This window comes from Vigna radiata, chromosome 7 (genome assembly GCF_000741045.1).
Source record: "Vigna radiata var. radiata cultivar VC1973A chromosome 7, Vradiata_ver6, whole genome shotgun sequence".
NCBI lineage: Eukaryota > Viridiplantae > Streptophyta > Magnoliopsida > Fabales > Fabaceae > Vigna > Vigna radiata.
Genome location: NC_028357.1, coordinates 41,610,872 through 41,637,287, shown reverse-complemented (window position 1 = coordinate 41,637,287; position 26,416 = coordinate 41,610,872). Strand labels below are relative to the sequence as shown.

Genomic DNA, 26,416 nt, shown 5'->3' with positions numbered 1-26,416 from the left:
TGCAAATCCTTCACTGCATTTTCCAGCTCGCTTATCCTCTTCAGAATTGTGCAATCTTTTTCATCAACGTTGTCTTCACAACACCACTTAAAAAAGTTACAGCAGCTCCNAAATGAAGATCCACCATGTTATCCACCATGTTATTCAACGATACCTACCATCAAGTCAAATGAAGAAAAGATTAGCTGAGAACTTCAAACCTTGTAACGAGGACAACCCCAAAAATTTCTCCCAGCATTCTTCGTAGTTCTGGCCACTTTGATTACTGCAACATCTCCACAATAACACGTTGGGATTAACCCACCTCCCCTACAAGCACCACCATGGGACGAACGAGAAGAACACCCTTTGGTCCAACTTTTGGAAACCGAAGAACACCCTTGGGAAGCCATTCCTATTTCTCCACAAACACTTTCCAAATCTCAAAGACCAATTGGGTGGAAACCAAACCCTAACCCCTTTTACTTCTTAACCAAGTGAATTCTTCTCAAATCTCAACTTTACCCTTCAAAGTTCTGATCAATAAACTGCCATGTTGCACAGAACACAGGTCAAACGTTATATTTTTAACTCCGTTACCCAAAAGGACTTGATTGTACACTTTTTTCAAAAGGTGGGACAAAATTGAACTTTTAAAAAAAGGTAGGACGCAATTGAACATTCACCTCCAAAAGAGGGACAAAAAGAGGTATTAAGCCTTAACCCATAATAATACTATAATCTCGTTTTCCACAACAAAAATGTGGTATAATTTAGACTATTACAAAGATATAATATGATATATTTAGTTATTTGTATTTTAAATTTATACGTATGTTTAAGTTTTGAAGATATTAAAATTAGTTTGGGAAAATAATATGTATATTTTTTTACTTTAATAAATATCATTGTCGTGTTTTAATAAAAGGTCCATGCTATATTGCTTTACCTTATTGCGCACTTTTTCACAATTTGTAATACTTTAATGTCTAGAATAATCCAATGGTAGGATAGATTAAATAACACTAAAATAAAAATTAAATACGAGTTAAATTAATTAATTATTAATATATTTAATTCTTAATTTTGAATTGTGCTTGAAATGGCTTAAATAGCTATCACATTATCCATCCATCCGTTTTGTTTGTACTTTCGTTTGTGCTACCTCAGCTCACACAGGTAACTCAATCATCTCACTCTTCATCTTCTTCCTCAACCATTCACGGTAAATTCCGTTAACCATCTGATTCTGTAATTGAAGGCAATGTGTGGTGTTCCTCTCTTCGACCTCGCTCCCAATCTCACCGTTTCACGGCTCTGCTTAGGAACCATGACTTTTGGGGAGCAGAACACGCTGACCGAATCATTTCGGCTTCTCGACCAAGCCTTCCATGCCGGCATCAATTTCTTCGACTCCGCCGAAATGTATCCCGTGCCTCAGCGTCGTCGTACGTGCGGCAGGAGCGAGGAGTATCTCGGCCGTTGGATTGCTCACCGGAATATCCCCAGGGATAGTGTCGTTGTTGCCACTAAGGTTCCGTTCTTCTCTCCTTCGCTATGCATGTTGTGCTGTCTCTTTTGTTCGCCATTAAAAGTCATCGTAGTTCCTAAAATTGAATGCGCGATTAGATTAGTATTCAAATTGGTGCTGTGTAATTTTCTTTAACTTTATTTTTTACAATATATTTTACTCCATTGCACATTTTGAAAATCGGATCTAGAACGGTGAAATTTGTAATAAAGTGTATAATCAAGTCTATATAAAACTCTGAAAATCACTAATAATGCCCTAAAACTTACTGTTATCTTCGTGCCTAATTATATAAAAGTCACTCGGTTTTTTAATTTCAGATTAACTTTTGTTTATTTAAACTTTCAAGTACTTTTTTTTAAATTTTTTTTTTTATTTTGATTGATTGAAGGACTAATGTGACATTGCCCTGCAATTACAGAAACTAAACTCGGTGTTTTACAATTTGTTTTCCTGACGTTATGTGGCATATTAATTAATGTTGGCAAGAACAGGTTGCTGGACCATCGGGGCAGATGACTTGGATTAGAGGTGGTCCTAAATGTTTGGACGCCGCTAATATTATGGAAGCTATTGATAGTAGGTTAGTTGCTCTCTTAACTCTTTCTCAATTCATGTCCTACATGCGGAGTCATTTTTGTATCGTATATGCAGAGTCAAGGTAATAGTGCTTACAGTCACGATCCAAATGACTGTCTCTTGCTTATAAGTAGATGGTGGATAAATAATACCAGTAGACACTCTTTTAGGTCTTTTTGTTCCATAAACAAAAGTTAAAAATTAACAAAGCTAAAATGAATTGATTTTCTTTCATAGGTTAAAATTAACTCATGCACTTAACTTTTATAGAAGCTTTTTCATTTAACTTGTTTAGTTTCAGCTGGACTGTCAAATAAGAGAGAAAAAAAAATGATCAGAACAATATTGGAGATTTAGATTGCTGAGGCTCATAATATACACTCGTGAGAAATATGCGGGTCCCGTTGGAAGTGGGGAGGAGGGGTGCTGTTTCGAAGATATATAAGATAATATTAAGTTTGCATCTTTTGATTCTCTGTCTAATAATAAACGCTGATAGCTTATGCAATTGGGTTTGTGCAGTTTGTTGCGGATGCAGATGGATTATATCGACCTTTATCAAATTCATTGGCCTGATCGGTTTGTATGTTTTGTTAGTTTAAGTATTTAGGCGTTTGTTTAAATTGTTTTTTAATATCTCATGTTGGTAGGCTTTCTCATTTTCTGCCCAATGAACATGCATATATGGATCTTAACTCTTGAAATGTTACACCAATCTTTGTAGCTATGTTCCAATGTTTGGAGAAACCGAGTATGACCCAGTCCGACAATATGCTTCAGTTGGTATAGATGAACAACTTGAAGCTCTCAGCACAGCTGTGAAAGCAGGGAAGGCAAGTGGTATTGTTAAATAGTTTCAATTGTCAACTTGTCACTATTGTGATTCCTGAATCGTCGTCCGTGAGTATGAAAATGAATGCAATTGCAGATCAGATACATTGGTCTCAGTAATGAAACACCTTATGGCTTGATGAAGTTTATTCAGGTTGCTGAAAAATATGCTTCACACCTGAAGATAGTATCTCTGCAGGTTTGGTTACTTACTATCGTTCAACTCCTGCTGTATTTTTTTTTTCATCATGGAAGTCTCATCCTCAATACAGCAATTCGTAAGAGCAAAATGTACTCCTGACACTAATTTTCTTCTGTTTAGTGACAGAATTCATATAGCCTTCTTTGTAGAACTTTTGATTCTGCAATGGCTGAATGCTGCCATCAGGAGAGGTATTTAATCTTATCGATTGATGTGAAAACATATAGCCTTCTATGACTAAGTGGTTTAGAGTTTGATATTTGACCATATTCTTTTAGATAAAAGTAAAATTTCATTACAAGGTGGACTAGTACATTGTCCACACTTCAAGCTCAAAGGTTAAGGTATCAGAGGGGGACATGTTTCATACAAATAATTCGTGTTTCTTGAACCAACAATAATTTATATGATGGTTGGTTCATAACAATTATTAAAATAAAAGTTCTAACATCATATTTGGGCTTCTTTAAAGAAGCTTATCTAAGATATATAATGTTGCGAGTTAAACATTAACTAGAATTAACTAGAAGATTAACTAGATGGCATAATGAGTTAAACATTAACTAGAAGATTTATGTTATATAAATCAGCTTTAATACAAGCACAGGGTTAAAATTCCATTTCATTCAGATGGATGGAACAATAAAAGCTTAATGCTTGAAATTTTATAACTTTTGCTACATTTGTCAGCCTAAATCGTTTTCCTGTTTTCAGTGAAAGCCTCATTGTTGAATAATTGATTTCTCTTTTCAGTATTAGCTTGTTGGCCTACAGTCCCCTGGCAATGGGTATACTTTCAGGGAAATATTTCTCCCTGGGCGGTGGTCCAACAGATGCTCGTTTAAATCTTTTTAAAGGTCAGTTGACATCTTTTGGGACACGTTTTGTTTTATCAAGCATTTTCATCTCGTATCCTCCTTCCCAACATGAAGGAAGGAAAGTGAAAAGAAGTGACATGGTATGCATGAGTTTATCCAACTGATACTATTATTATTACTCACAGGGAAGTATTCAGAAGGTGAATCTAGATACAATTTGTCCAATAAAATTATAGAGGCAGCTACCATGGTAAGTGGATTATCCTCAACACTGTTACAATGCTAATACTTTAACTTATCTTTATATTTGAATGTCCCCTTAGGTCTTAAAATTCTTTGAATTTCGTACGTATTTCTTTTGTTTACTGATTTTAATTTCCATATTCATATGTTTTCCCTTTTACAGGAATACCTTAATACTGCAAAAACATATGGTCTTCATCCTGTATCTTTGGCTATAGGTTTGATAATCTTTTCCTATATATTGATGTGCAACTGCAATCACCCCTCCCAATCTTCCCTTAGCTTAATATTGAGTGATATGGGGTGGGTTGTTGAATATCAAATAATGGAAGAGAGAGAATTTTGGTGCCCAACACCTTAAATATTTCTTGTATTTTATACGTGATTGTATTACATAAACGTTACAAGTATTTATAATAATTAAACTTTCTAAAAATATTATAACTAAATATACTTTTACAGTAAACAAATATGGTAAAAACATAATAAAGACAAAATAAACTTTTCTCCTTAAATGGAGGTAAATAGTGGAAATAATCATTGCTATTCTTAACACTCCCCCTCAATGATTATTTTGTCTTCAATATAGGCCTTGCTGTCATATCGAGTTGTTTTCTAAACTCTTAAAATTTTGAACTGCTAAGACCTTTGGTAAATACATCTGCAACTTGACCTTCAGTGTTAATATATTTCATTTTGATTTCACCTTGTAACACTTTTTCTCTAATGAAATGATAGTGCACTTCAACATGCTTGGTTCTGGCATGAAAGATAGGATTCTCTGCCAAACGAATTGCAGATTGATTATCACAATATAATTTGATTGCATAATCAGTTGGTTGATGTAAATCTTGTAGCAACTGCATCAACCATTACTGAGTTGCCATAGCTTCTGCTTTATACTCTGCCTTTGTACTAGATAAACAAATTGTTGGTTGTCTTGTGCTACACCAAGACAATTCCTGATCCTAGTGAAAACATATAACAATATCCTATCACATCACAACTCACAATTTTCTTGAATAATATTCCATTATCCATTGTACCTTTTACATATCTCAAAATTAGACGCACAGCTTCAAAATGCATCTTTTTAGGATTTTGCATGAATCGATTTATCACACCTACTGGATATGATATCTAGCCGACTTAGTGTAAGGTAAATTAAGCTACCTACTAGCTTCCTATGCATGATGCTGTCTTCTAAATGCTTTCCTTCAATTGAACACAATTTAACATTGTTTTCAATTGGAGTTGACATGGTTTACAATCTAACAAACCATATTTCTCTAATAAATCTTGAGCATACTTTTGTTGACACAAAAATATCTTGTCATTAGTTCTCTCAATTTCAAGTTCTAGAAAGTGCTTTAAGTCTCCAAGCTCCTTCATTTGAAAATATTTTCTTGTGAACTTCTTCTACATCATCTCTTGTGACAATGAGATCATCAACATAAACTAGCTCTATAGGCAACTTACCACCTAGCTTGAATCTGCTGATTGCACTACATACGCACTTTGTTCTAAAACTTTGGCCATTTTTTCATATCATGCCCTTGGAGCTTGCTTTAATCCTTAAAATACTTTTTTCAACTTACACACATAACTTGGGTGAATGTTACTCTCAAATCTTTTGGGTTTCTCCATATATATATATATATATATATATCGATCTAACTAATTATGTAAAAATGCATTTTTGACATCCATCTGTTTTAAGGAAAATAAAATTTTAACACCATTTTTTGACACCATTTTGACATTGCACACGTGTCAAAATGTGGTTGGACGATTTCAAATTAAAAAACAAACTTTGGTTTTTTTCTTCCAAACATACTCCTGTCTCAACTTTTTTAATTTGAAATCGTCCAATCACATTTTGACACGTGTGCAGTGTCAAAATAATGTCAAAAAATGGTGTTAAAATATCATTTTCCCTGTTTTAAATTCCAAGAATTGCTAGCTGTTAATGCTAACAAGGCACATATTGTAGTTATCTTTGCGGCTGGACTAAATTTCCCATCAGAGTCCAGTTCAGACTTGTGTGAAAAACCTTGAACAACTAAACGAGCCTTGTACCTTTCCAACAATCCATTGGACGAGTATTCACCTTGTATACCCATTTATTAGAGATGGGTTTTACTTCCACAAGCTGTTATTAACTCCCAAGTTTCATTTTGTTTTAGTGCCTTTAGCTCCTCATCCATAACTTGTACCTATTCCTTAGACTAAGCTGCTTCTTCATCTATACTTGACTCTTTAACACCATTATCTTCAATTAATGCCACAATAGCATATTTTGGATTTGGCTTTCGAATTCTCATTGACTTTTTGCGCTATCATTTTTTTTATTTGGCTTGGTCTTTCCTCTTCTAAAGACTCGGTGTGCACTCTTGTTTGCCAAGGGATTTTCCATTTATCTAGTGACCTTTCTCCTTCTTGATCAACAACTACCGTCTCTTCTCGTGTTGAGGAATCTTCCTTCATTCCTAGTTGTTCATCCGTTGCCGTTGTACCTTTTCTTCAATTTCCTTGGAATCTGGTAACAATATTGCTAGAGAAGACCACCAAGAGGATGCTTCATCAAATATTACATTCTTGAACACATAACAACATCCTGTTGTTGGGTCACAACATCTCCATCCTTTTTGTTGACTATCACAGCCAGCCAAATATACAATGAATTGCCTTCTTATCAAATTTGCTACATTGTTGACTTGGTATAAAAACATAGCAAACACATCCTAATACTCGAAACTAACTCACTGATGGATTTGCTCCTCGTACCTTCTCATATGGTGAAATGAAGTCAACCCTAACTTGAGGTAGCCTATTAATAACATAAACAACTGTCTTTATACATTCTGCCCAAAATTTAGGCGTCACATTCTTAGCATGCAACATGCTCCTACAAATTTACGCTAAATGTCATTCTTCCTTTCAACTATTTGTTTTGCTGCCGAGTATATGGACAAGTTAATTATCGCCTTATTCCACACCTACGCAAATACTCTTTAAATTCCTTTTAAGTGAATTCTCCACCATTATCAGTGCACAAACAAAAAATGTTACGTCCAAATTCCTTCTCAATCTTTTCCTTATTTAAACTCTTTGAATTTTGTGAAAGCTTCTGACTTTTCTTTAATAAAATTCATCCAAACATACCTTGAGAAATTGTCGCTAAATGTGATCATATATCGAATTTTGGTGATTGAAAGTTGTTTCACAAGTTCAAAAACATCTGAATGCACTAATCCAATGGTGCTTTTTCCCTATATCTTGATTCTTCATAAGGAAGCTCGTGAGCTTTGCCATACTCACATCCTGCACATATAATATTGTTTCTTTTCTCTAAATTTGGTAGACCCCTTAACATTATTTTCTTCATCGTTGCTTCATCTTATTATAACTCACATCTCCAAGTCTCGCATGCCTTCGAAGTTGGCGTTCTCGCTTCTTGATATTGTTTGATGCCATGCATTGGCTTCTTCTAAATAAACAAGAATGTAATGGGTTTTCTTTTATCTTATTACTTTAAAAGGATGCCAAAAAATGGTTAATTTAGTAGTCTCTTGGCATTGCTGGATGTTGTTATTATTCATGCCCACAAATAATGAAGTTTTATCCATCATTTGCAATTAACTAATGCTTTGTCATTTTCTTTTTCAAACCCCCATTGTCTATGCTATCGATTGTGGTCCTTGAGTTTATCTGTTAGAGGTTATGGACTTTTGGGGCATTAATTTATTTGCTTGTTGCGTGTCAGATTTTCTTTAATATTTTATCCTCTCCTTTTGTTTTGAGCAGCCTTTGTTTTGCGACACCCACTTGTTGCTAGTGTTGTTTTTGGGGCTACCAAATCGTGGCAACTCCAGGAGGTTCTAGATGCATGCAAAATCGAGCTCACATCTGAAGTAATTGATGAAATTAACAAGATACATTCGAGGTTTCCAAATCCATGCCCATAATGAATGCAATTGATCAATTCCCCATTATTCAGAATTGGTAATTTTCAACGAGTAATAGTTAGTCTTTTTTGGCTTATAAGGTGAATCTGTCTATTGTCAATGGTGGTTAGGTTTGCAGTTTGTTAGTTAATGCTTCATTATTCCTAAATGATTGTAATTTTAATCTGTAAAAGGGTTTAATTATAAATTTTCAATTAAACGTTAGTTTTTCATTTTAGTTTCAATTTGTTCTTAAATAAATTAAACTAATGTTTCCCTTCAGAGAATAAAAGTTTTGTATTTATGAAGTAAAAAAATTCAGTAAAAAATCATTTCATTAAATAACATTTATTGTTCTTAATTTGTGTAAAATAATTAGGTTAATTATTTTGAGATAGATGTGTACGAAGTTATCACATTATTGTATATAGAAGGTGATATAAACAAGTTTGATACTTGAGTTCTTTAATTAAGAATTTATATTCTATTTTCAGTGTAAACATGAAATTGCAATTAGAAATGCCAGATTGATTTGGTGAGAGAAGTAAGTTGACTTGGAAATAAAATTCCTATTCCTCCCAAGTCACAGACTCATAATACAAGACTCAACTAGTGACCTATAAGTAAATAAGATATGGTTTCAGCAAAGTGGAAAGTGTGTGTATGCAATAAACATAATAAATAATAGTGTTAATCATTGCAGGTTTTTTCTTGGTGGATCAATACTCCATGGTCTTTCTCCTGTACCCAAAACAAAATTCTCTTCTGGGTCCCACTTTTACTCTGTACCTAATATTTCGATGTTAAAGCTCACTTTCCATTATTATTATTATTATTATTTCATTGAACAGGTTGCCATACCTATCTTCATGTGGTTTATCAACCATGTTTCCTACATTGTTTAAATATTTTTAATATTCCAGAATATAGATTACGCTACATGCATTTGAACGCTACTATGTCTCCATGCATTTAAGCTTTAACATAAGAGAAAAATAAAAGTGTTTCCAAGGTACCATGCATTTATTCCCCCACATTATTAATGTATTGGATATGGACGGTCCGTATGTAGTGGTCGAATTGTCCTGGATTGATTGTCTGAGGTAGTAAGAAATTAGATTTTGATTAGATAAACTTTTAATAAAAAAATTATGAAAAAAATTATAAATATGGATTAAAAATTATATCTGTTGAGACTTTTATAATATATTTATTATAACATTAATTATTAAATTGATTAAATAACTAACTGGCTTAAATATCAAAATATGTTAAAATAAAATAAAAAACTGAAAAATGAGAAAAATTGGATTTCTCCCTATCATTTTAAAAGGAAAAAAAAAACTAACAAACAAACAAACATATTACATCAATTCAAATTGACAAAAATTCTAATTATTTAGATTATGAAATTGACAAAAGTTCCAACTCGAAGTGCTTGTATAAAGGAGAGAAAGCCAAAAATTCAAATTTAAAAAGAATACAGAGAGAGAAATTACATAGCTTAGATTTGTTTAGAAAGATAAATATTTGTAAAAAAAAATTAAACAGTTTAATTTTATATGTATAACTATTACAGTTTGAATATTCTTTTTCATCGATTTTAAACTTTTCCTCCACTACTCAAAACCAAATCCCTACTAAATGAACTAAATATTATAAACTACAATAAATTAAAATACAATGGATTAAAAATATAATTCTATTATTTGAATTTAATGAATTATAACATTATAATCCTCTTCCTAACCAATAACATAAACACGAATTTTCTAAATATTTATGTTGTATGTGTATTCATATATTTTAAATATTTGTATTATATTATAATTAATAATATATAAATTGATTAAATTAATACATTAAAAAAATAACAATAAATAGCACCTGAATATTAGTAATACAATATACAAATATAATATAATAAAAAAAGATAAATATGTGACAATTTTATATAAAATATTTTGAAATAATAATTATTTTTTTAGAAATCAGTTAATAATTATATTTTTGAAAAATGTTAATAATTATATTATAAAAAGTAAAATAGGAATAAAAATTATGCATACGAAAAGAAATATTTTTTTATATATAAGTATAAATATAAATATATAGATATAGATAAATATAAAGAATATTCCTCAAAACTTTATATATATAGATATAGATAAATATAAATATAAGTTATCATATTCCTCAAAACTTTAATGAATATATAAAGAATATACAATAAACAAGTTTCTCCACATTTTTCTAAATAATCATGACACAAATAAACAGATTAATAATTATAAAAGTAAAAAATGATAAAACATTAATAAAATTAAAAAATAAAAATGTCACACTAAAAAAAATCAATAAGATAGATTCATTTTGGTTATTGTTTACGTAAGATATTTGTTCATGTTGGTTAAATGTGTGAACTTCTACATTGTTGCTTCTATCTTTCTTTAAGTGGCTAATCATCGCGTTCATGGTGATTAAGCATTTTTCGTTTTGTTTTGCTTTTAATTTTTTAGATGATTAAGCCTAATTTATTTTGTCCAAATATTGAGTTATGTCTAATTAAGGAACCCAATTCTTAATCAATACGTTACATGTAAATAATATTAAAATAACTTTGTTTTCAATTAAAAATGTATTACTTTTACTTGCTAAAAATATATTTTAAAGAATAGAAATTAAAATTCAATATTTTATGAAAGATTGTGGTTATTTTTAGATTGAAGAAATAAAAAACAGTGTGAAATAAAGATGAATATCCCTTTGGTATATCAATTATTGATATTAAAATATTTTTACTACGGACTCTATACACTGAAATCCGATTGAACAGTGAGATATAATAATATTCCGAATAAATACTGATTATTTTCCAAAAATAAAATAAAAAAGTCTGAAAATATTAATCATCGTTAAAAGCAAAAACAAATCCCTGATTTACTTAACACGAAGTTTTTGAGAAATGGATTAATGGTAATTTGCCGAAAAAGGGGGGAAAAAGGGCAAACTCAGAAGAGTGAAAAGGAGGGTTTAGTTCGGTATTGTTCTCTTTCCGTTTGGGTGCAAATCATCGAGAGAAAGAGAGAGAGAGAGAGAAACAGCGAGCAGAGATATTTTCATCGCGGCGGAACCCTAGTGAGGAGAGCGGCGAGGGCGGTGGCAGATCGGAGAGCAAGCGAGGAGGATGAGCGGCAAAGGCGGTGGGGGCCACAAGGCAGGGATTCCTCCGGCCAGTCGGAAGATGGTTCAGAGTCTGAAGGAGATAGTGAGCAACATCCCCGAACATGAGATCTATGCCACCCTCAAAGACTGTAACATGGACCCTAACGAAGCCGTTAGTCGACTCCTTTCCCAAGGTATAACACTACACTGCACTAGGGTTTTTCAATTCAATCACTGGTTTTGTTTTTCGCTTTCGTCGAACGTGTCCAATCTTATGTAACTTCGTTGCTCTTTGCGTAGATCCTTTTCATGAGGTCAAGAGCAAGCGAGAGAAGAAAAAGGAGGTGTGTTTGTGTCTACGTTCAGTTCGTTTTCGTTTTTTTTTTTTATTGTAGATGTGTGTTGTGAGGAGTTAGTTGATACTTCTGTTTATGTATTTGCTTCCGATGCTGACGATGAGAATTTAACTGTATATTATTTTCAGACTAAGGACACGACGGATTCCAGGCCTCGAGGGGTAAGCAATACGTCTAGTCGTGGCAGCGGTGGCGGCGCTAGGGTTAGTGCGGACCGCTATGTTGGGCGTGGAGGTGCTACTCAATTCAGTAGTAGTGGGGGTAAGCGGGATGCTTGTTCTATTTTTTTAATAAAGCTTTTAGTCTTATGTTGCTTTGTACGTTACCAAGTTTTCTTTAATATCTGTTGTTGATTTATTGTTGTTGTGGTTGTCATCATTATCACCTTTGTTTGGAGATCAGATTCTGGTCTTCTGCAGGGAAAACCTGTATTGAAAAAGGAAAATGGAACGCCTGGTTATGGAGTTTCTACTTATTCTGCGCCTAGCGCATTGGATAATAATGGAAGCAGGCAACTACCATCCTACAGGTATATATCTGTTTGCGAGTTTGGTATGGTTATTATGCTAAGAAAAAAAAATTGGCCATTTGTGTTTTACTTGGATTTTAATTTTATTCATGTACAAGGTGGTGTTTGTTATGCTTCCTCCTGTTTCTTCTAAAAAGCAAGTTGGCTTTCAATGCATGCAACTTTTTGCAAGCACTGTAAATTCAGTTTTATTCTTTCCTCAAATAGTTGATGCATTCTGTGCCTTTTTTTCTCTGGATTCCTTTATCTCATGGTGTGAACTTTATAACAAAGCAAATTAGTATCCATTTTTGTCTTCTGAAGATATACAAGACATCAAACTGATTACAATGTACTACTCTATTTATAAAAATCTCCTCTTTACAACTATATAATTTTTTTACATTTAAATTTGTCCTCCAATGGTATATGTAACATCAAATTATCTTTCAAATTGATATGTTTGTAATCAAATTGGCTTTTGGAGGATGAATTTGATTGCATTAGATATCATTTAGGGACCAATATGATGATATAGGTTGAGGGGGCCAAAGTTGGTGTTTACTTGACTCATTTGTCTTTTCTTTTATGTTACAAAGCTAAATTTTTGCTGTAAGTGATTGGGTACTGATCACAGTTTTAGAATGTAAGCTAAGGTGGAGTGTCTCATGAATGTTCAAAACCTTTGCAGTGATTCTGTCCGTGTCTGTGATGGGCTATCTTCATCTCAACACGGTGGATTGCAATCTGCATGGGTGGCGAACCCAGGTCAAGTATCAATGGCTGATATTGTCAGGATGGGTAGGCCACAGGCAAAGACATCCATTCCCAACTCTTCTCTCCACAGTGGTAACCATCAGCATGTTTTTGCACCCCCAGCATCTTCACAGCACAATTTGCATTCATTGCAAGGTCACGCTTCTAAGGTGTCAGAGACAAACAATGATCAAGGCTTTGGTTTTAACTCAAATGTTGAACAGAATGATGAATGGCCATCTATTGAGCACCAATCTGCTGTTTGTGTATCCTCAGTTGTAGATGATCAACCAACATCTGAGTACCATACAAACTCTTCTAACTCTGCTGAAGCTAACCAGCAGCTAAAGACCCATGTAAATGAACTTGTAGCTGAAGATGATCCTGTTGAGAATCCAGACAACGCTGGATCTGTTAAAAGTACATCTGAGGACAATCCTGAAAGTACATCTGCTTTTGATGGTAGCTTGTACAATGACATGAATCCCTACCAACCTCATCGGCAACCTTTTGAAAATAATGAAGGTGACTACGATGCTTATTTGTTACTTGTCTTGTATCTCTATCTCTATTTATATTGAACATCTACTTTTTCATATATATATATATATATATATATATATATATTTCTTTTAACTCATTATGGATAGACTTCATGATAAACACTTGTAGAAGATTTTAGATGGTAGAATAATCAAACTTCTCGCTTGAGAATTAAATTGTGCACCCCAGTCTTTGGAAAGGTGAAGTTATACCAAAGAGCTTCTAAACAAGATGAGGTGCAGAGGTTATTTTTAATTTGTGGAAGAAGTCTGATGTATTTTATGTTTTATCTTCGTCTATTACTGCCTTTTGAAAAATTTCTACAGAATGAGTCGTAGTTATCATGTAATTGGAATGATGGTACAAGTATTTTCTTATAAAGTTGCTTTGTAATTGCTCATTTTTCATGTTTATATGCCTTTTGTTTGTGTATTTGGTGATTTTCTTAAAATTACACTTGCTGTTGCTAGAATTGGCTGGAATCATCTAAGTCACAGGCATAGCACAGTCAAAATTATAACAATGGTGTTAAATAAATGCTATAGCACTATTGTATTGGGGAATTTCTTAGATCTGCCATTGCAATTCCGTCAGCTCATGGGTGTCTTGGTTGTGCCATGTATCCCATATCTTCTTGTCATCTCTCATGAGTGATTGGACTTTTGACATGTTATCTATGTTCATTTTGTTTGGCACACAGCATGGCCTTTTGTTTATATTTCATTGGTTTTTATCGTATTTTAAAACTATTATGCAACTTCTTCAATTTTCCTTGAAAGTATCTGCTAAATGGTATGGTGGATTATTGGCCTTCTTCCATTTCCCACAATCCACAATTGTCTTATTCACTAGTCAATCGAATGGGTTGATTATTGTTGTTATTATCTTTTCTTTGTCATCCTTTATACTCATGATTGGTTTAATAGGAGTTATTGTATTTCTAGTATGTTCACAGGCCTGCTTGTGTATGATCTGTAATGGTTTAGATTGTTATTATAATATTGTGTGAAGTTCAGGATCATATCAAACTCGTGCCTTCATTTAGGTCCTAATTTTGTAACTTCTTCCTTTCAGTTGAAGGTGTTTCATCAGTTGCTGCAAATTTGGAGCAGCTAAATTTACACACAAATGATCAGGAGACAGAACAAGAGGAGGAAAGTTCTTCTGTTGTAATTCCAAATCACTTACAACTCCATACCCCTGAATGCTTGAATCTGAGCTTTGGAAGTTTTGGATCTGCTAATGATGCCGCCCTTTCTGGATCTGGCCCATATCCTTCTAGGCCCTTGAAAAGTAACTTAGAGGATACATCTGGAGCAACTGATGTTTCAACAATTGGATCCTCCGATGTCAGGCATGTGCTTAGAATATCAGTATACTTCCTGCAATATTCTCGATTATGGGGATGTGCATCTTACTGGTGTATTTTTTTCTTCTTGCAGAAATCCTGACTATTATGGGGATGAGCATCTGACTTCTACCCCGGATGGAAATTTAGCTCACTTATCTGGCGTAGATGCTGGGACTTTTGAGCATTCCTCCATTTCACAATCAGAGGCTTTAAAATCTGAACCCCCTGAAACTGCTCAGGAAAATCAATACTCATTTCCTTCTTCTCAGCACGAGTTTGCATACGAAAATGCCCAACAACCAGATGTTACGTTCCCTCATTCACAGACAAACTCACAGATACAGAACCTGTCTCCCTTCTCTAGTGTAATGGTAATGCATAGAATTCTTAAATCTTTTGAATTGCAATATACAACATTTTCGTGTCTGATTCTGTTAGTTATATAGATTTAGTTCTGAAATGATTTTGATATTGTTGGAACTAGATTCAGTAGAACCTCAACAATATTCTTGATTGGAAAAACAAGAAATAACACTGTAAACATCCCTGTAATCTCAGAGCAAATGCACCTGAGAGAAGACTAACTCTCTCTGCCCAGTCCCTAAGGACTACCACAAAAGTACTGGATGATGATTACATGCATGCCCCCTCTCCGTATAATGACTCACATACCCTAACTAACTGCCACATCAGCAGATCTTTAACTCCTAATAAGTTGCCGTTGGGGAGCATAGGCCCAAATTCGTCATTATAATCCTACCTGCAACTAAATGAACAGTCTTGTCTCTAAGGCTCTGAGATAAGCAAACTGACTTCTGGTACAAATCCATCTTTCTAAGCTATTGACTGAAGATTTGACGTTTGTGCCTCTTCTTGAACTGCAACCTGGATATTGTTCCTTAAAGGCAACAGTGTCGAATAAAGTATTTGCAAAAAAATATTTATACAACTTCTACAGTTTACATAGGTGTTACTAACTGGAAGCTTTCATAGACAGTGATCACGAGGACCATAACATGGATTGTCTAGGAGAGCTCAAAATTGCCATGCTTTATGAGACAGGACCGCCTTGCATAGGGGGCATAGATTGCATCTGAACCATCTCATGCTCTACTTTCAGAAAATTGGTTAAACGACCTCTGCACTTTATACATAGTGTTCCTACAAAATCAGAGTTCAAAGCTTTTGTAGGCAGTGATAATGTGGACCGTTTCAAACTTGCATTGTCTTGGCGGCATCAAAATTGCCATGCTTTATGAGACAATAAATAACCTGACTCCTGCATAGAAAGCATGGAGCGTGCAACTGTCTGACATCCACTTCCTGGAAAGTGGCCATTGCTTATAGCTAGCCTCTTCGGCTTCTGCTGTGACCAGGACACAAAATTTGCATCTCACCAGAGAAAGTGAGCATAAAACTTCTCAGCTAAACAATTGCTGCTATGGTAACATGAAAGACAACAGGGACAATGGCAAAGTATCACCTCTATTTCAAAGTAAAAAGTGCACTGTAAAAAGTGAACTTTGGATGGGCAATTTTAATCAATTTTTGTGATGGAATTGTGGATAGAAATTCCCCCATTTGATATGTCATCCGTTTTACTGGCATGGTTTATGATTTGTCTATCACACATATTTATGCCGAGTAAGTGACTTAAAATATTGTGCAGGGCCATTTATTGCTTTACTGTCATATGTAGTAATAACTTGTATCCCTGCAGTTTTTTTTTTTTTTTTTTTTATTTCGTTTCAATATTATCTAGCTATGTTGCTACTTGGGCCAAACTTACAGTGCTGTTTCATTGCAGGCTTATACCAATTCTTTGCCCAGTGCTCTGTTGGCTTCAACTGTTCAAACAGCAAGGGAGGATATCCCATACTCACCCTTCCCTGCAACACAATCAATGCCTGCTAAATATAGCAGCATTGCTTCTTCAATTGGTGGTCCCACTATCACCATGTCCGAGGTGAACTTCTGCTCCTGCTTATCTTAATTTTTCTTTAGCATATGTTACAGGTTGATTATTCTTAGTCAAAGAGAATGTGTACTAGTGTTTGCATGTTCATTGTACGAGTGGATTGCAGTTATATTCTGGTACATAACAGCACTAGCAAGTGTTCGCTTGAGCGAGCTACTTCAATGAGTGTTGATGGTTAATAGAGTCTTCACTTGAGCCAATATTTGTCTAATGACTGTTTACTACCTACATAGTTTGCATTTAATTAGTTAATTCGCAACTTAAAATGATATATTAGGTGAGAAGAGGCATTTTGCATTTTTATGCCTACGTTCCTGCATGGATGGTATCCTGTGTCTGCATTGTGTTTGATTTAATCTTGAGTATTTCTGCACTCTGCTCTGCAATCTGCCAGTGATAAATCTTGAGTGATTCTATGTCCATTTATCGTGTTACTAATCAGTTTGATATTCCAATAAAAATGGGAGTGGATAATTTATTGACGTCATATTGTTATGTGAATATATTGTGCAAAGGCACTGAAATACTATTACTTTAAAAAATGAAGATCCTGGTGAGACATTATATATTAAATAAAATATGTTTATATATATATATATATATATATATATATATTTCAACGTGTTGCTTATCCTATTCCAATCCAAGTTGACGATCTTTTCCATTTCCCAGTCCGTGTGAAGTGTAATACTCGAGGTTGGCTAGTACTTTGTGGTTGCTGGATATTAGAAAACAGAGTATAATCTGGGACTACAAATATGGGGTGTAATTGTATTAGTATTTTATATCGAATATGGATTTCCTACATGTATCTGTGCCTTACATTCGCAAACATGGGATTTATCATATTTAATCTAAAATAATCCCAGGTCATGGGGCATTTTATATTGACATTGCCAACAGTTGCATTTGGAGTTTATCATTTGTATCCTTACTTGTATATTGATTTCATAATTTTTGTTATTACGAGGGAGAGCACAGTATTTGTTGTCATTAATATTATTTGTCAACTTGTAGGCTCTGAGGGCTAATAACATTTCAACGCCTCAACCTAATCCACAAGCTCTACCTGGTGCCAATGTTGCCACTGGACCTGCAGTCCCCCAACAACACCTTGCTCTGCATCCCTATTCCCAGCCTACCCTTCCCCTGGGACATTTTGCTAATATGATTGGCTATCCGTTCTTGCCTCAGAGTTATACTTACATGCCATCAGCATTTCAGCAGGCTTTTGCGGGCAATAACACATACCACCAATCTTTGGCTGCCATGCTTCCACAATACAAAAATAGCATTTCTGTCAGCAGCTTACCCCAGTCTGCTGCTGTTGCATCTGGATATGGTTTCGGAAGTTCCACCAGCATTCCTGGAGGAAACTATCCATTGAATCCTCCTGCTGCGCCTACCAGTACAACTATTGGATATGATGATGTTATAAACTCTCAGTATAAGGACAACAATCATATGATCTCACTGCAGCAGGTAAGGTCTTTAAATATTTGTTAATTTTTATTCCACCTCTGTTCCAAAATAATTGCAGTTAGTTTTAGTCATATAAAATGTTCCAAAATGATTGATGTTGTCACATTATAATGAAACATTAATATATTTTTCCTCCTAATATACCCTCAAATCAATTACTTTCTTATTTCTTATTTAGAGTAACGTATTTATGTGAAGAGTAAGGCTATTTGAGTGAATTTGTTTCAAAAAGTAGTATATTTATTGTTGTTCTTGGTACGTATGGAATAACCTTAAAATGCTGTTATTGTGGAACGGAGGTGATATTTATGCTTGTGAAAAACCATGGTCCTTTTTAAGGGCATATAGATACAAGTTTTAAGATGTGTGCTAATTGGTTGGTTATATTAAAGAAGGACGTACTAATTTTGTGTTTGGTTGTGTCAGAATGAGAATTCTGGCATGTGGGTTCATGGACCTAGCTCTCGAACAATGTCTGCAGTTCCTCCCAGCACGTATTACAGCTTCCAGCAGGGACAGAATCAACAGGGTGGAGGATTTCGGCAAAGTCAACAACAGGCTTCTCAGCATTTTGGATCCCTTGGTTACCCAAATTTCTATCACTCTCAGAGTGGGGTATCTCTAGAACACAGTCAGCAGAATCCTAGGGAAGCAACTCTTGCTGGTTCTCAAAGCCAACCACCGAAGCAGACCCAACAAATATGGCAAAACAGCTACTAATCCCCTCCTTCCTATTCACCTCCCGGTTTTTATTAAGGGTCTTGATGTGAGTTTGAAAGTGACCGCACCGCTCACAGGCATTAAATGTAGCATTGTTTGGTCTCAAGCCAAGAGAAGACACCCCGTGCGAAGTTGTATTCTATATAATATAAATTATGCTCCTCATCTTTAACTTAGGTTTTAATTAAGTGTGCTAATTTCGTGTACAACCATGCCCTTTTTTCCACCATTCTTCGCATCGCATCTCCCTATAGTGGAAAGTAAGTTTCCTCCTCTTCGCATCGCATCGCATCGTATCCAACCTTTTCAAATCTTCAAGGTTAAGGGGAATACAAATTATAAAGCATAATTATAATTATCTTCTTTTGGGTCGTTTTTCAATTTATTATCTACTTTTTTCTTCAAATTTCACAATTGAAGTCATAGGGTTTTATAAGTTTGGGACTTGTTATTTGACATAAAGGAAATGCGTATTTTTAAAATTATCGAATAACAAAGTGTTTTATTAGATTTCAATGACGTTGGTTCTTCAACAATTTATTCATTGTCAAATTCAGTGATTAAAACTATGATTTTTCCAATTCAAAGGTATACCATACTTGGTAACGCAATTTTTAGATTCTCATTTTGTACAACTCCTTACCTCGATAATACCTCACCGTGTTAAATCGTTCTGACCAACGTGATCAACGTACATTGCCCTCCCTAATTAATTTTAAAATTAGGTAATGAACCAGTTTAGTTAAACTTGAAATAAGTATTTTTAAAATAAATGACATGTTATTTAAAATATATACGATTTAATTATTGAAAAAATTAAGTAAATGATACCAACATATAAAAAAAATACTTATGTTCTTAAGAACGTACGAACAAATTTATTTAATATCAGAAAAGACGTCTCTTTGTCGCAGTTGACAAAGTTCAAGATTTTCAGAGAAAAAAAATTATAATTTTTTTAATATTTGTTTAATTTATTAAAAATAAAAATAATTGATTTGGAACAAGTTAACGAAAAGATCTAAGTTTAAAGCATAGAAAAGAATTGACCGAGTCAGAGATGGTAAAAATAGGAGGTGAGAAGAAAGATGAGCAGAAGGACGGTAGCATCACAAAAAATAATAATGAAGCTCTCATATTATCACCATCAATATTTTCATCACAACCCATTTCGACATTCGTTTTTCTTCTCTTTACCCCTCTAGGAGTTTCGGCTGGCGGCGTCGTCGGCGACCTTGGACATGGCGCAAGGCATGGCTAGTAACCGGAACTCCAGCGCCGAGGCCAGGAAGGTCATGGTAGTCGCAGACCCCACGCGCGAGTCAGCTGGCGCGTTGCAGTACGCTCTCTCCCATGCTGTCATCGAACAAGACGAGTTGATTCTGCTGCACGTTGAGAACCCTAGCTCCTGGCGCAACACTATTTCCACGTTCCTCAAGATGCCTTCCTTGGGAAACTCCAACACTGTGTCCCTTGATTTTGGCGGAAGCGGCGGTGCTTCCGCTGAGGGAGAAGGGGTTGATTTTCTGGAGGAGATGAAGCAAATTTGCAAGTCATCTCAGCCAAAGATCAAAGTGCGTGCAATGAGGGTTGAGATGGATGGAAGAGACAGAGCCACCACCATTCTCTCCCTCAGCAAAACCTATGCGGTGGATGTCATAGTTATAGGCCAGAAACGCAGTATTTCTTCTGCATTGTTAGGGTTCGTATAACATCCTTTTCTCATTCATATATATCACATGTAGGGAAGCGTTATTAATTTTCTTTCGTAATTGAAAATTTTAAATATATGTTATCTAGATATAGTTGTGTTATTGATTTAGAAATGGAATATGTTCTTGTTTATCTATCTAACTTAACATGTTATTGAAGAGAAAGACAGGTTTTGCATGTTGTTTGATTCTAAATGAGCCTTTTGTGAGTAGATTACTTTTTATTTGAATGTAGCTCTGATTTATTACCGGTCTAAACATTGTTTATGCTATTATTCAATGTTTATGTATGTGATGGTGAAGTTATAACCCTGTTGCTGATGATTTCTGTTGCATGGAAACAGATATAAGCGACCCGTAGGAGGAACTATGAAAGTGATGAAACCCATAGACACAGCAGAGTATTTGATTCAAAACAGCCCCTGCACCTGTGTTAGTGTACAGAGAAAAGGCCAAAATGGAGGTTATGTTCTCAATTCAAAAACTCACAGAAATTTCTGGCTCTTGGCTTGATTGGCTTCACATACTACATGGATCATACCTTGACCATGGATGATGGCCATCCATGGTCGACATGGTTCTCTAGGACAGCATGAACCTATCAATTTCGTTGTGGATAGAATTAGGAGAAACTTTTATATGGGCACATATATATTACATTATACATTAGGCATTCAAATCATTACTGACTTTTGCAAAAACCTTTTTCATGATTGTTGTATTTTTATGACAACAACCTTAAACTTACTTGTCAAATAATGATTTGAGTGCTTATGATAAATAATGTCTATGTGAAAATTATTCTGGATTTTGTGAAATTGGTAAGAGTTCCCTGTAACTTGGTTGTTTTGAAATGCTGTGAAACCCATGTATGTGATTCTGGTGCTTAGAATGCATAGGGACTTCTATCTTGAGAGTGTAAAAGATTTTTTAATATTACCTAACAACCCAATCTACGTATCTTAATTTCTGCTTCTCATATCTCAATGTTTGTCAGGAGAAAATATAGACTTACAGTTTTAGACATTGATAAAAATGTTAATTTGCTTTTCCATTTTTTGATTAATTCGGAAATGTTACTATCATACACTTGGGGCACACGCGTATCAAAGAAACCTCAGCTCTCATTGTCATATTACTGCACATTTGCAGACACCCTAGCCACAAAAATAGAAACAGCAAAAGTTAATGTAAAACCTACGATGAATATGTATATCAGATACAACATATACAATGGATGTAAATAAAAGTTCATATTCTCAAATTCCAAATCAAAAAGTTGGCATTTCATTGTCTATTATTTCATTCCCGTGTTTAAAAGGGATAGATTTTATGTTTTGATTCATCATAACACAATGATTATGTCTCAATATACTGAATTTATGTTACCTTTTTAACGATTGAGTTTTACATCAATATTATGTATCAGATTTGGCCAGATGAAGCGAATTTAAATCTGTACTTCGTTTTCTTAGACTCCCCAGTATTGCAGAGTCCTGAAATATTCATGACCAAAGTTGTAGAAAATTGTACTCCAAACCTTTTCAAATTTCCTTGCCTAAAGCAAATCTGATACAATGCACAAGACCCAAAAAACAAAGGCTTCTCTGCAAATATGTAATCAAGCCTTCAACGACTAAGCATAAAAGAATTTCATAAAGCTGGAAATGCATGACTTAGAAGATGTTAACGAAGAGAAAGTAATTTACTCAAACAAACTTTCGGTTCTAATGTCATAAACTACAAAATTACCTTAACAAGTTTAACCCATAAAAGGAAGCCTATTCAATTCTTCAATATTCAATAACACCCACAATCTTCAATGCTTAATTTCTCAATGTTGCTGATGAACAAACTAAGTAACGAGAGTCCTTCATTTTCAAGTGAATCACCTTCCTCCACAACCACATTTCCATCAAATAAAAAGTTCTCAACATAATTGAAGACGTTGTAGGAAAATTCAGCTCCAATACCATCTTCAGGAAGAAAAGCTATGGTACCACTAACACTACGTATCACTTTATCTGTTGACACAAGAATCTCATCTTTCAAAATACCCACTGGACGCTCTAACTTTGGTAACAATCTTATTGTGTGCATTTTACACCAACACTCCACACCCTCGTACTTATCATAGAAAACCCACAAATCTAAACACTGTGCCACATTTTTTATTTCCAAGCAAATAATCACTGCAACCGAATCCTTATACACTGCAAGTTTCTTATGAACTTCAGCATCACCAGCAACCAAAGGGGGCAACCCAATCTTGCTAAGAGCATAGTTACATGCATTGACAGAAATTATCATTTCATTACTAACCTTTTCACTTACCTCCATAGCCATCCAAAACAAAGTTTCTCTCACTGTCACACTGTTCTCAGTCCAAAACAAACACCCATTCACACTCACACATTGATTGTCACAATGTTCGATTTCCCTCCACAACCCTTCACGCAGAGAAAACTTTTGTACTCGAACAGCACAAGTTTTTGCAAGAGAATCACCCAAACACACTTCTTTGTTTGTGTCCTCAAAAGAGTGAACCCTAAGCACTTGATAATCACTGCAACTTTTGTTGAAGTAAAAGCCTACAAGACAGTGTGGTGGCACCATGTAAGGAAGCAAAGCGCTTTCTGGTTCCATGATTCGCTCGGTTTGTCCTGTGGCAGGATTCCAAAGAATGATGGTAGAGTTAGGATCCAAAGAATAGTGAATGGCACAGAGTATACCGTTGCATGAACCCACCATCTTGAAACCCATTTCAGAATCTGTGACCTTTGGAACATTAAGTGGTTTGAGCTTCTTTTCTTTGACATCTAGCAGAAACAGGTCATGATCGTAGATTTCTCCATTCCAGTGAAAGCGATCGAGGATTAAAAGAGTGTTTCTACTGGTGAAGCGAAGAAAATGGTTTGAGAAGAAGGATTTGACACGGGTAAAAAATTTATCCATTGATGTACTTCTGATAATGTTTTTGATTGCCTTTGTTTACTATGAACTAAGAAGAAAATTTCTTGCCATTTAGAACAATTGGGTGCAAAAAATAGGAAAGAACATTTTATTTGTTGGAGTGTTGGATCATACCATGTATCTAGAAAAAGAAGAGGCTTTTGAGTTGAAATATTAAAAATGAGCATTACAAATCGAAAGGGTGGGAAATGGAAGAGGTAAATAGGAATTTCCTTCCTTGGAATGTGTATGAATGGTTTTCACTCAAAAAATAAATATGAAGAATGGTGATGTTTAGTGGAAGTGGAAGAGGTTTTTTGAACAATTCAAGGATATAGTTTTTGAATGTTTATTTCCATCCATACTATAAATTCAAACTTTCTCATTCCTTACCAACCAAACAATTTCTCTTTTCCTCAAGCCTTCGTGTTTTCTTTTTCTTTTCAAGACAAACATAAATAACCAAACAACGTAAAGAGAACTATATATCTATATCTATATATATATATATATATAAGATTTGAAAATTATTAATCTTTTTTTTTCAAATAAAGACAGATACATATATAATTATATACTTAAATTAGTAATGTCATATTTACAATAATTATATTATCAAAAACAACATTTATTATAATTATAAGAAATTATTTGTTGTAATGTTTACTAGTTTTAAATTTTAATAAAACAATTTGTCAAATTAAGAATTTAATGAAACAATAAATATGAAGATAAAAAAAATCCGTATTTAAAATTAACAAGACGATGGATAAACTGAATCTTGGAAATTCATTTCCAACATAATTTACACTGAAAGTTTGAAGAGGCAAAGACAGGAATACAATTGCAACCATTAACCAAACCTTACTAATACAATTTTTTTATTACTTGTATGTGAATTTGTTCTATTCAATTTTATAAAATCCTAGTAACAAGTAAACCCATTGGCTATTGCCTTCAGCACCCCCACAATTACTAACTACCTCCTTCACCACCACCACGTCACTTTCACCATAGTTACCTCTGTTGCTTCCTTCATCACTGCTACTGCAATGGAAAAAGAAGAGAGAGAGAATGTTGCAAACAAAGAAGAGACAAAAATGTGAAAAAAAAAAACTTTCATATGTCTTGCAAAGCTATTTTCAAAACATATTTCATGTAGAAGTGTTTCAAAAACTCATTCCAGAAAATTTGTTGTAAAAAATTATTCTGAAATATATTTTTTAAAATATATTTCATACATTCTGAAAGTTTTACTTCCAAAATTACGTTCCAAAAATCCTGTTTTAGAAATTATAATCCAGAAATCGTGTTCTGAAACTTTTTTTCTGAAAAGTTTTATGAATATATAATGTAGCCCAAATGGTCATCTTAAAAATTTGAGAGTGTGTAAGAAATTGAGAGGATGCAGGAAGTAAAAGCCAACCCAATTACTATGAGCCCAACTTTCAAAATTTAAAGCCTAATGAAATGAACAAAATATAGGGAAAAAGAAAAGCAATAATTTTATGATAAAAAGCAACAAAAAAGAGAGACTAAAGAATGTGCACATCGTAGTTGGATTTTGTGATGACTGAATGGAGCAGTGTGTCTCCCACAATCAATCTCACTCTGTTTATCCATACTTCCCTTGAAATCTTCCGTTGCTGAGATACCAAACAGTGTAAACTCACTCAGTTCTACTGCTAATTTACATTACAAATAAAGCAGTAAGAACCTCAAAACAAGACAATTATATAATATTGATCATTACTCGGTAAATTCGGTAGCTTCTGAGTAACATAGTCATCTCTGCTGGTTTCAAATCATTTGAAACTCTTGCTACTAAATTGTGAAACAACACATATGGTGATTGAGGTTTCAGTGCTCCATGTACCACTGAATCTGCACACCACAGCCAACAAAAATGAAATCTGTACAACGAATTAAATGCTACTGAAACTTAAGAATTGTGGCAAGAAACGAAAAGGTAACACCGATTACCTTTTGTGTAATTATATCTGAAACTAAGAATATAATTTGGATGAATGTGTGAATTCATAAAAGCAGTCCAGATAATATGTTTTGTAGGTGCTAAAATATCATCCACACCAGAGTCATATTGCTTAGAACTAGGTTGGCTCTGCTTTGAACCACAACCAACAGCTTCCACCTTCCCTAAAATCACTCTGCATAGTAACACATGTCTCAAGCCATGCTCATCTGCTACTGTACACATAGCACTGTCAATGAAGTAAACAAATTCTTAGCTCTATTTATTTTCTCCCAGGCGTAAAATTGACATGGAAAAAATGGAACCGGTTCGTACAAACGCACCTATCAATGGAGGAATGGACTGAAAATAAGGGAATCCCGACACCGTGAGACTCATCGTGATCATCATGGCTTTTGCATCCATTGAATCCAACAGATACAATTTCTAGGAGATCATCCAAGGAACCACCGTACCAAGCATTCCTTACATTTGCATCTCCACCAGATTTGATTGCCACAGCCTTAGAGAAAATATTGAAGGAATCCCAACGAGCTTGCCTTGCCAAACTAAAGGAAACATCGTTCTTGTGAATGGCAATGACAGTTGTCGCATTTCCCATAAATTCCATACCCTTCAAGAAACCATTCTTAATGGATTCGTATTCTTCACTCTCCTTTTCTACTTTCGTTAATCCCTTCCCAACCCAATTCTCTATTCGCTGCATTTTTTTTCTTCCTCTAAAATAAGATGATTTATATGTAATTGAGCTTTTTGTTGTTTTTCTTTTT

General features: G+C 34.3%; 5 protein-coding genes across 7 annotated transcripts; 3 read left to right on the top strand and 2 right to left on the bottom strand.

Annotated features, from left to right (window-relative positions):
• Positions 1 to 1,106: 1,106 nt before the first annotated feature.
• Positions 1,107 to 9,157, top strand: LOC106765609 (protein tas). Of its 2 annotated transcripts, XM_014650288.2 has the most exons (12): positions 1,107 to 1,158; positions 1,241 to 1,513; positions 2,005 to 2,093; positions 2,612 to 2,668; positions 2,814 to 2,922; positions 3,018 to 3,119; positions 3,249 to 3,313; positions 3,876 to 3,979; positions 4,126 to 4,190; positions 4,347 to 4,401; positions 7,991 to 8,188; positions 8,834 to 9,157. In XM_014650288.2, exons 2-11 carry the CDS (start codon positions 1,244 to 1,246, stop codon positions 8,149 to 8,151), a joined length of 1,077 nt encoding a protein of 358 aa, XP_014505774.1. In that variant the 5' UTR covers positions 1,107 to 1,158; positions 1,241 to 1,243; the 3' UTR covers positions 8,152 to 8,188; positions 8,834 to 9,157. The 2 variants fall into 2 exon arrangements, with proteins under 2 accessions (XP_014505774.1, XP_014505773.1); XM_014650287.2 differs by lacking the exon at positions 8,834 to 9,157 and having other exon boundaries at positions 7,991 to 8,368.
• Positions 9,158 to 11,110: 1,953 nt separating this feature from the next.
• Positions 11,111 to 19,198, top strand: LOC106768552. The gene is made up of 10 exons (XM_014653772.2): positions 11,111 to 11,489; positions 11,596 to 11,639; positions 11,780 to 11,912; positions 12,054 to 12,180; positions 12,851 to 13,440; positions 14,533 to 14,812; positions 14,901 to 15,180; positions 16,617 to 16,775; positions 17,805 to 18,269; positions 18,696 to 19,198. The coding sequence occupies exons 1-10, from the start codon at positions 11,318 to 11,320 to the stop codon at positions 18,987 to 18,989; spliced, it is 2,544 nt and encodes an 847-aa protein (XP_014509258.1). The 5' UTR covers positions 11,111 to 11,317; the 3' UTR covers positions 18,990 to 19,198.
• An 865-nt stretch (positions 19,199 to 20,063) lies between these two features.
• Positions 20,064 to 21,680, top strand: LOC106767469. The gene is made up of 2 exons (XM_014652375.2): positions 20,064 to 20,691; positions 21,046 to 21,680. Exons 1-2 carry the CDS (start codon positions 20,231 to 20,233, stop codon positions 21,212 to 21,214), a joined length of 630 nt encoding a protein of 209 aa, XP_014507861.1. The 5' UTR covers positions 20,064 to 20,230; the 3' UTR covers positions 21,215 to 21,680.
• An 821-nt stretch (positions 21,681 to 22,501) lies between these two features.
• On the bottom strand, positions 22,502 to 23,656 carry LOC106766457. Its single transcript, XM_014651185.1, has one exon. The coding sequence runs from the start codon at positions 23,654 to 23,656 to the stop codon at positions 22,502 to 22,504; it is 1,155 nt and encodes a 384-aa protein (XP_014506671.1).
• Positions 23,657 to 24,423: 767 nt separating this feature from the next.
• Positions 24,424 to 26,371, bottom strand: LOC106767683 (probable inactive poly [ADP-ribose] polymerase SRO2). 2 transcript variants are annotated; one of them, XM_014652622.2, is made up of 5 exons: positions 25,970 to 26,371; positions 25,637 to 25,875; positions 25,407 to 25,537; positions 25,204 to 25,299; positions 24,424 to 24,700 (listed from the first exon to the last, which is right to left on the bottom strand). In XM_014652622.2, exons 1-5 carry the CDS (start codon positions 26,350 to 26,352, stop codon positions 24,698 to 24,700), a joined length of 852 nt encoding a protein of 283 aa, XP_014508108.1. In that variant the 5' UTR covers positions 26,353 to 26,371; the 3' UTR covers positions 24,424 to 24,697. The 2 variants fall into 2 exon arrangements, with proteins under 2 accessions (XP_014508108.1, XP_014508107.1); XM_014652621.2 differs by having other exon boundaries at positions 24,424 to 25,299.
• Between the last annotated feature and the right edge of the window lie 45 nt (positions 26,372 to 26,416).

Coding starts and splice junctions, on each gene's coding strand:
- LOC106765609 (XM_014650288.2), top strand. CDS start 1,244: ATGTGTGGTGTTCCTCTCTTCGACCTCGCTCCCAATCTCACCGTTTCA. Junction 3,314..3,875: donor GAATGCTGCCATCAGGAGAG/GTATTTAATCTT, acceptor TTCTCTTTTCAG/TATTAGCTTGTTGGCCTACA. Junction 4,402..7,990: donor TCCTGTATCTTTGGCTATAG/GTTTGATAATCT, acceptor TGTTTTGAGCAG/CCTTTGTTTTGCGACACCCA.
- LOC106768552 (XM_014653772.2), top strand. CDS start 11,318: ATGAGCGGCAAAGGCGGTGGGGGCCACAAGGCAGGGATTCCTCCGGCC. Junction 11,640..11,779: donor AGCGAGAGAAGAAAAAGGAG/GTGTGTTTGTGT, acceptor TATTATTTTCAG/ACTAAGGACACGACGGATTC. Junction 13,441..14,532: donor ACCTTTTGAAAATAATGAAG/GTGACTACGATG, acceptor TCTTCCTTTCAG/TTGAAGGTGTTTCATCAGTT.
- LOC106767469 (XM_014652375.2), top strand. CDS start 20,231: ATGGCGCAAGGCATGGCTAGTAACCGGAACTCCAGCGCCGAGGCCAGG. Junction 20,692..21,045: donor ATTTCTTCTGCATTGTTAGG/GTTCGTATAACA, acceptor GCATGGAAACAG/ATATAAGCGACCCGTAGGAG.
- LOC106766457 (XM_014651185.1), bottom strand. CDS start 23,656: ATGGATAAATTTTTTACCCGTGTCAAATCCTTCTTCTCAAACCATTTT.
- LOC106767683 (XM_014652621.2), bottom strand. CDS start 26,352: ATGCAGCGAATAGAGAATTGGGTTGGGAAGGGATTAACGAAAGTAGAA. Junction 25,876..25,969: donor GTCCATTCCTCCATTGATAG/GTGCGTTTGTAC, acceptor CTTCATTGACAG/TGCTATGTGTACAGTAGCAG. Junction 25,300..25,406: donor GAAGCTACCGAATTTACCGA/GTAATGATCAAT, acceptor TTGGTATCTCAG/CAACGGAAGATTTCAAGGGA.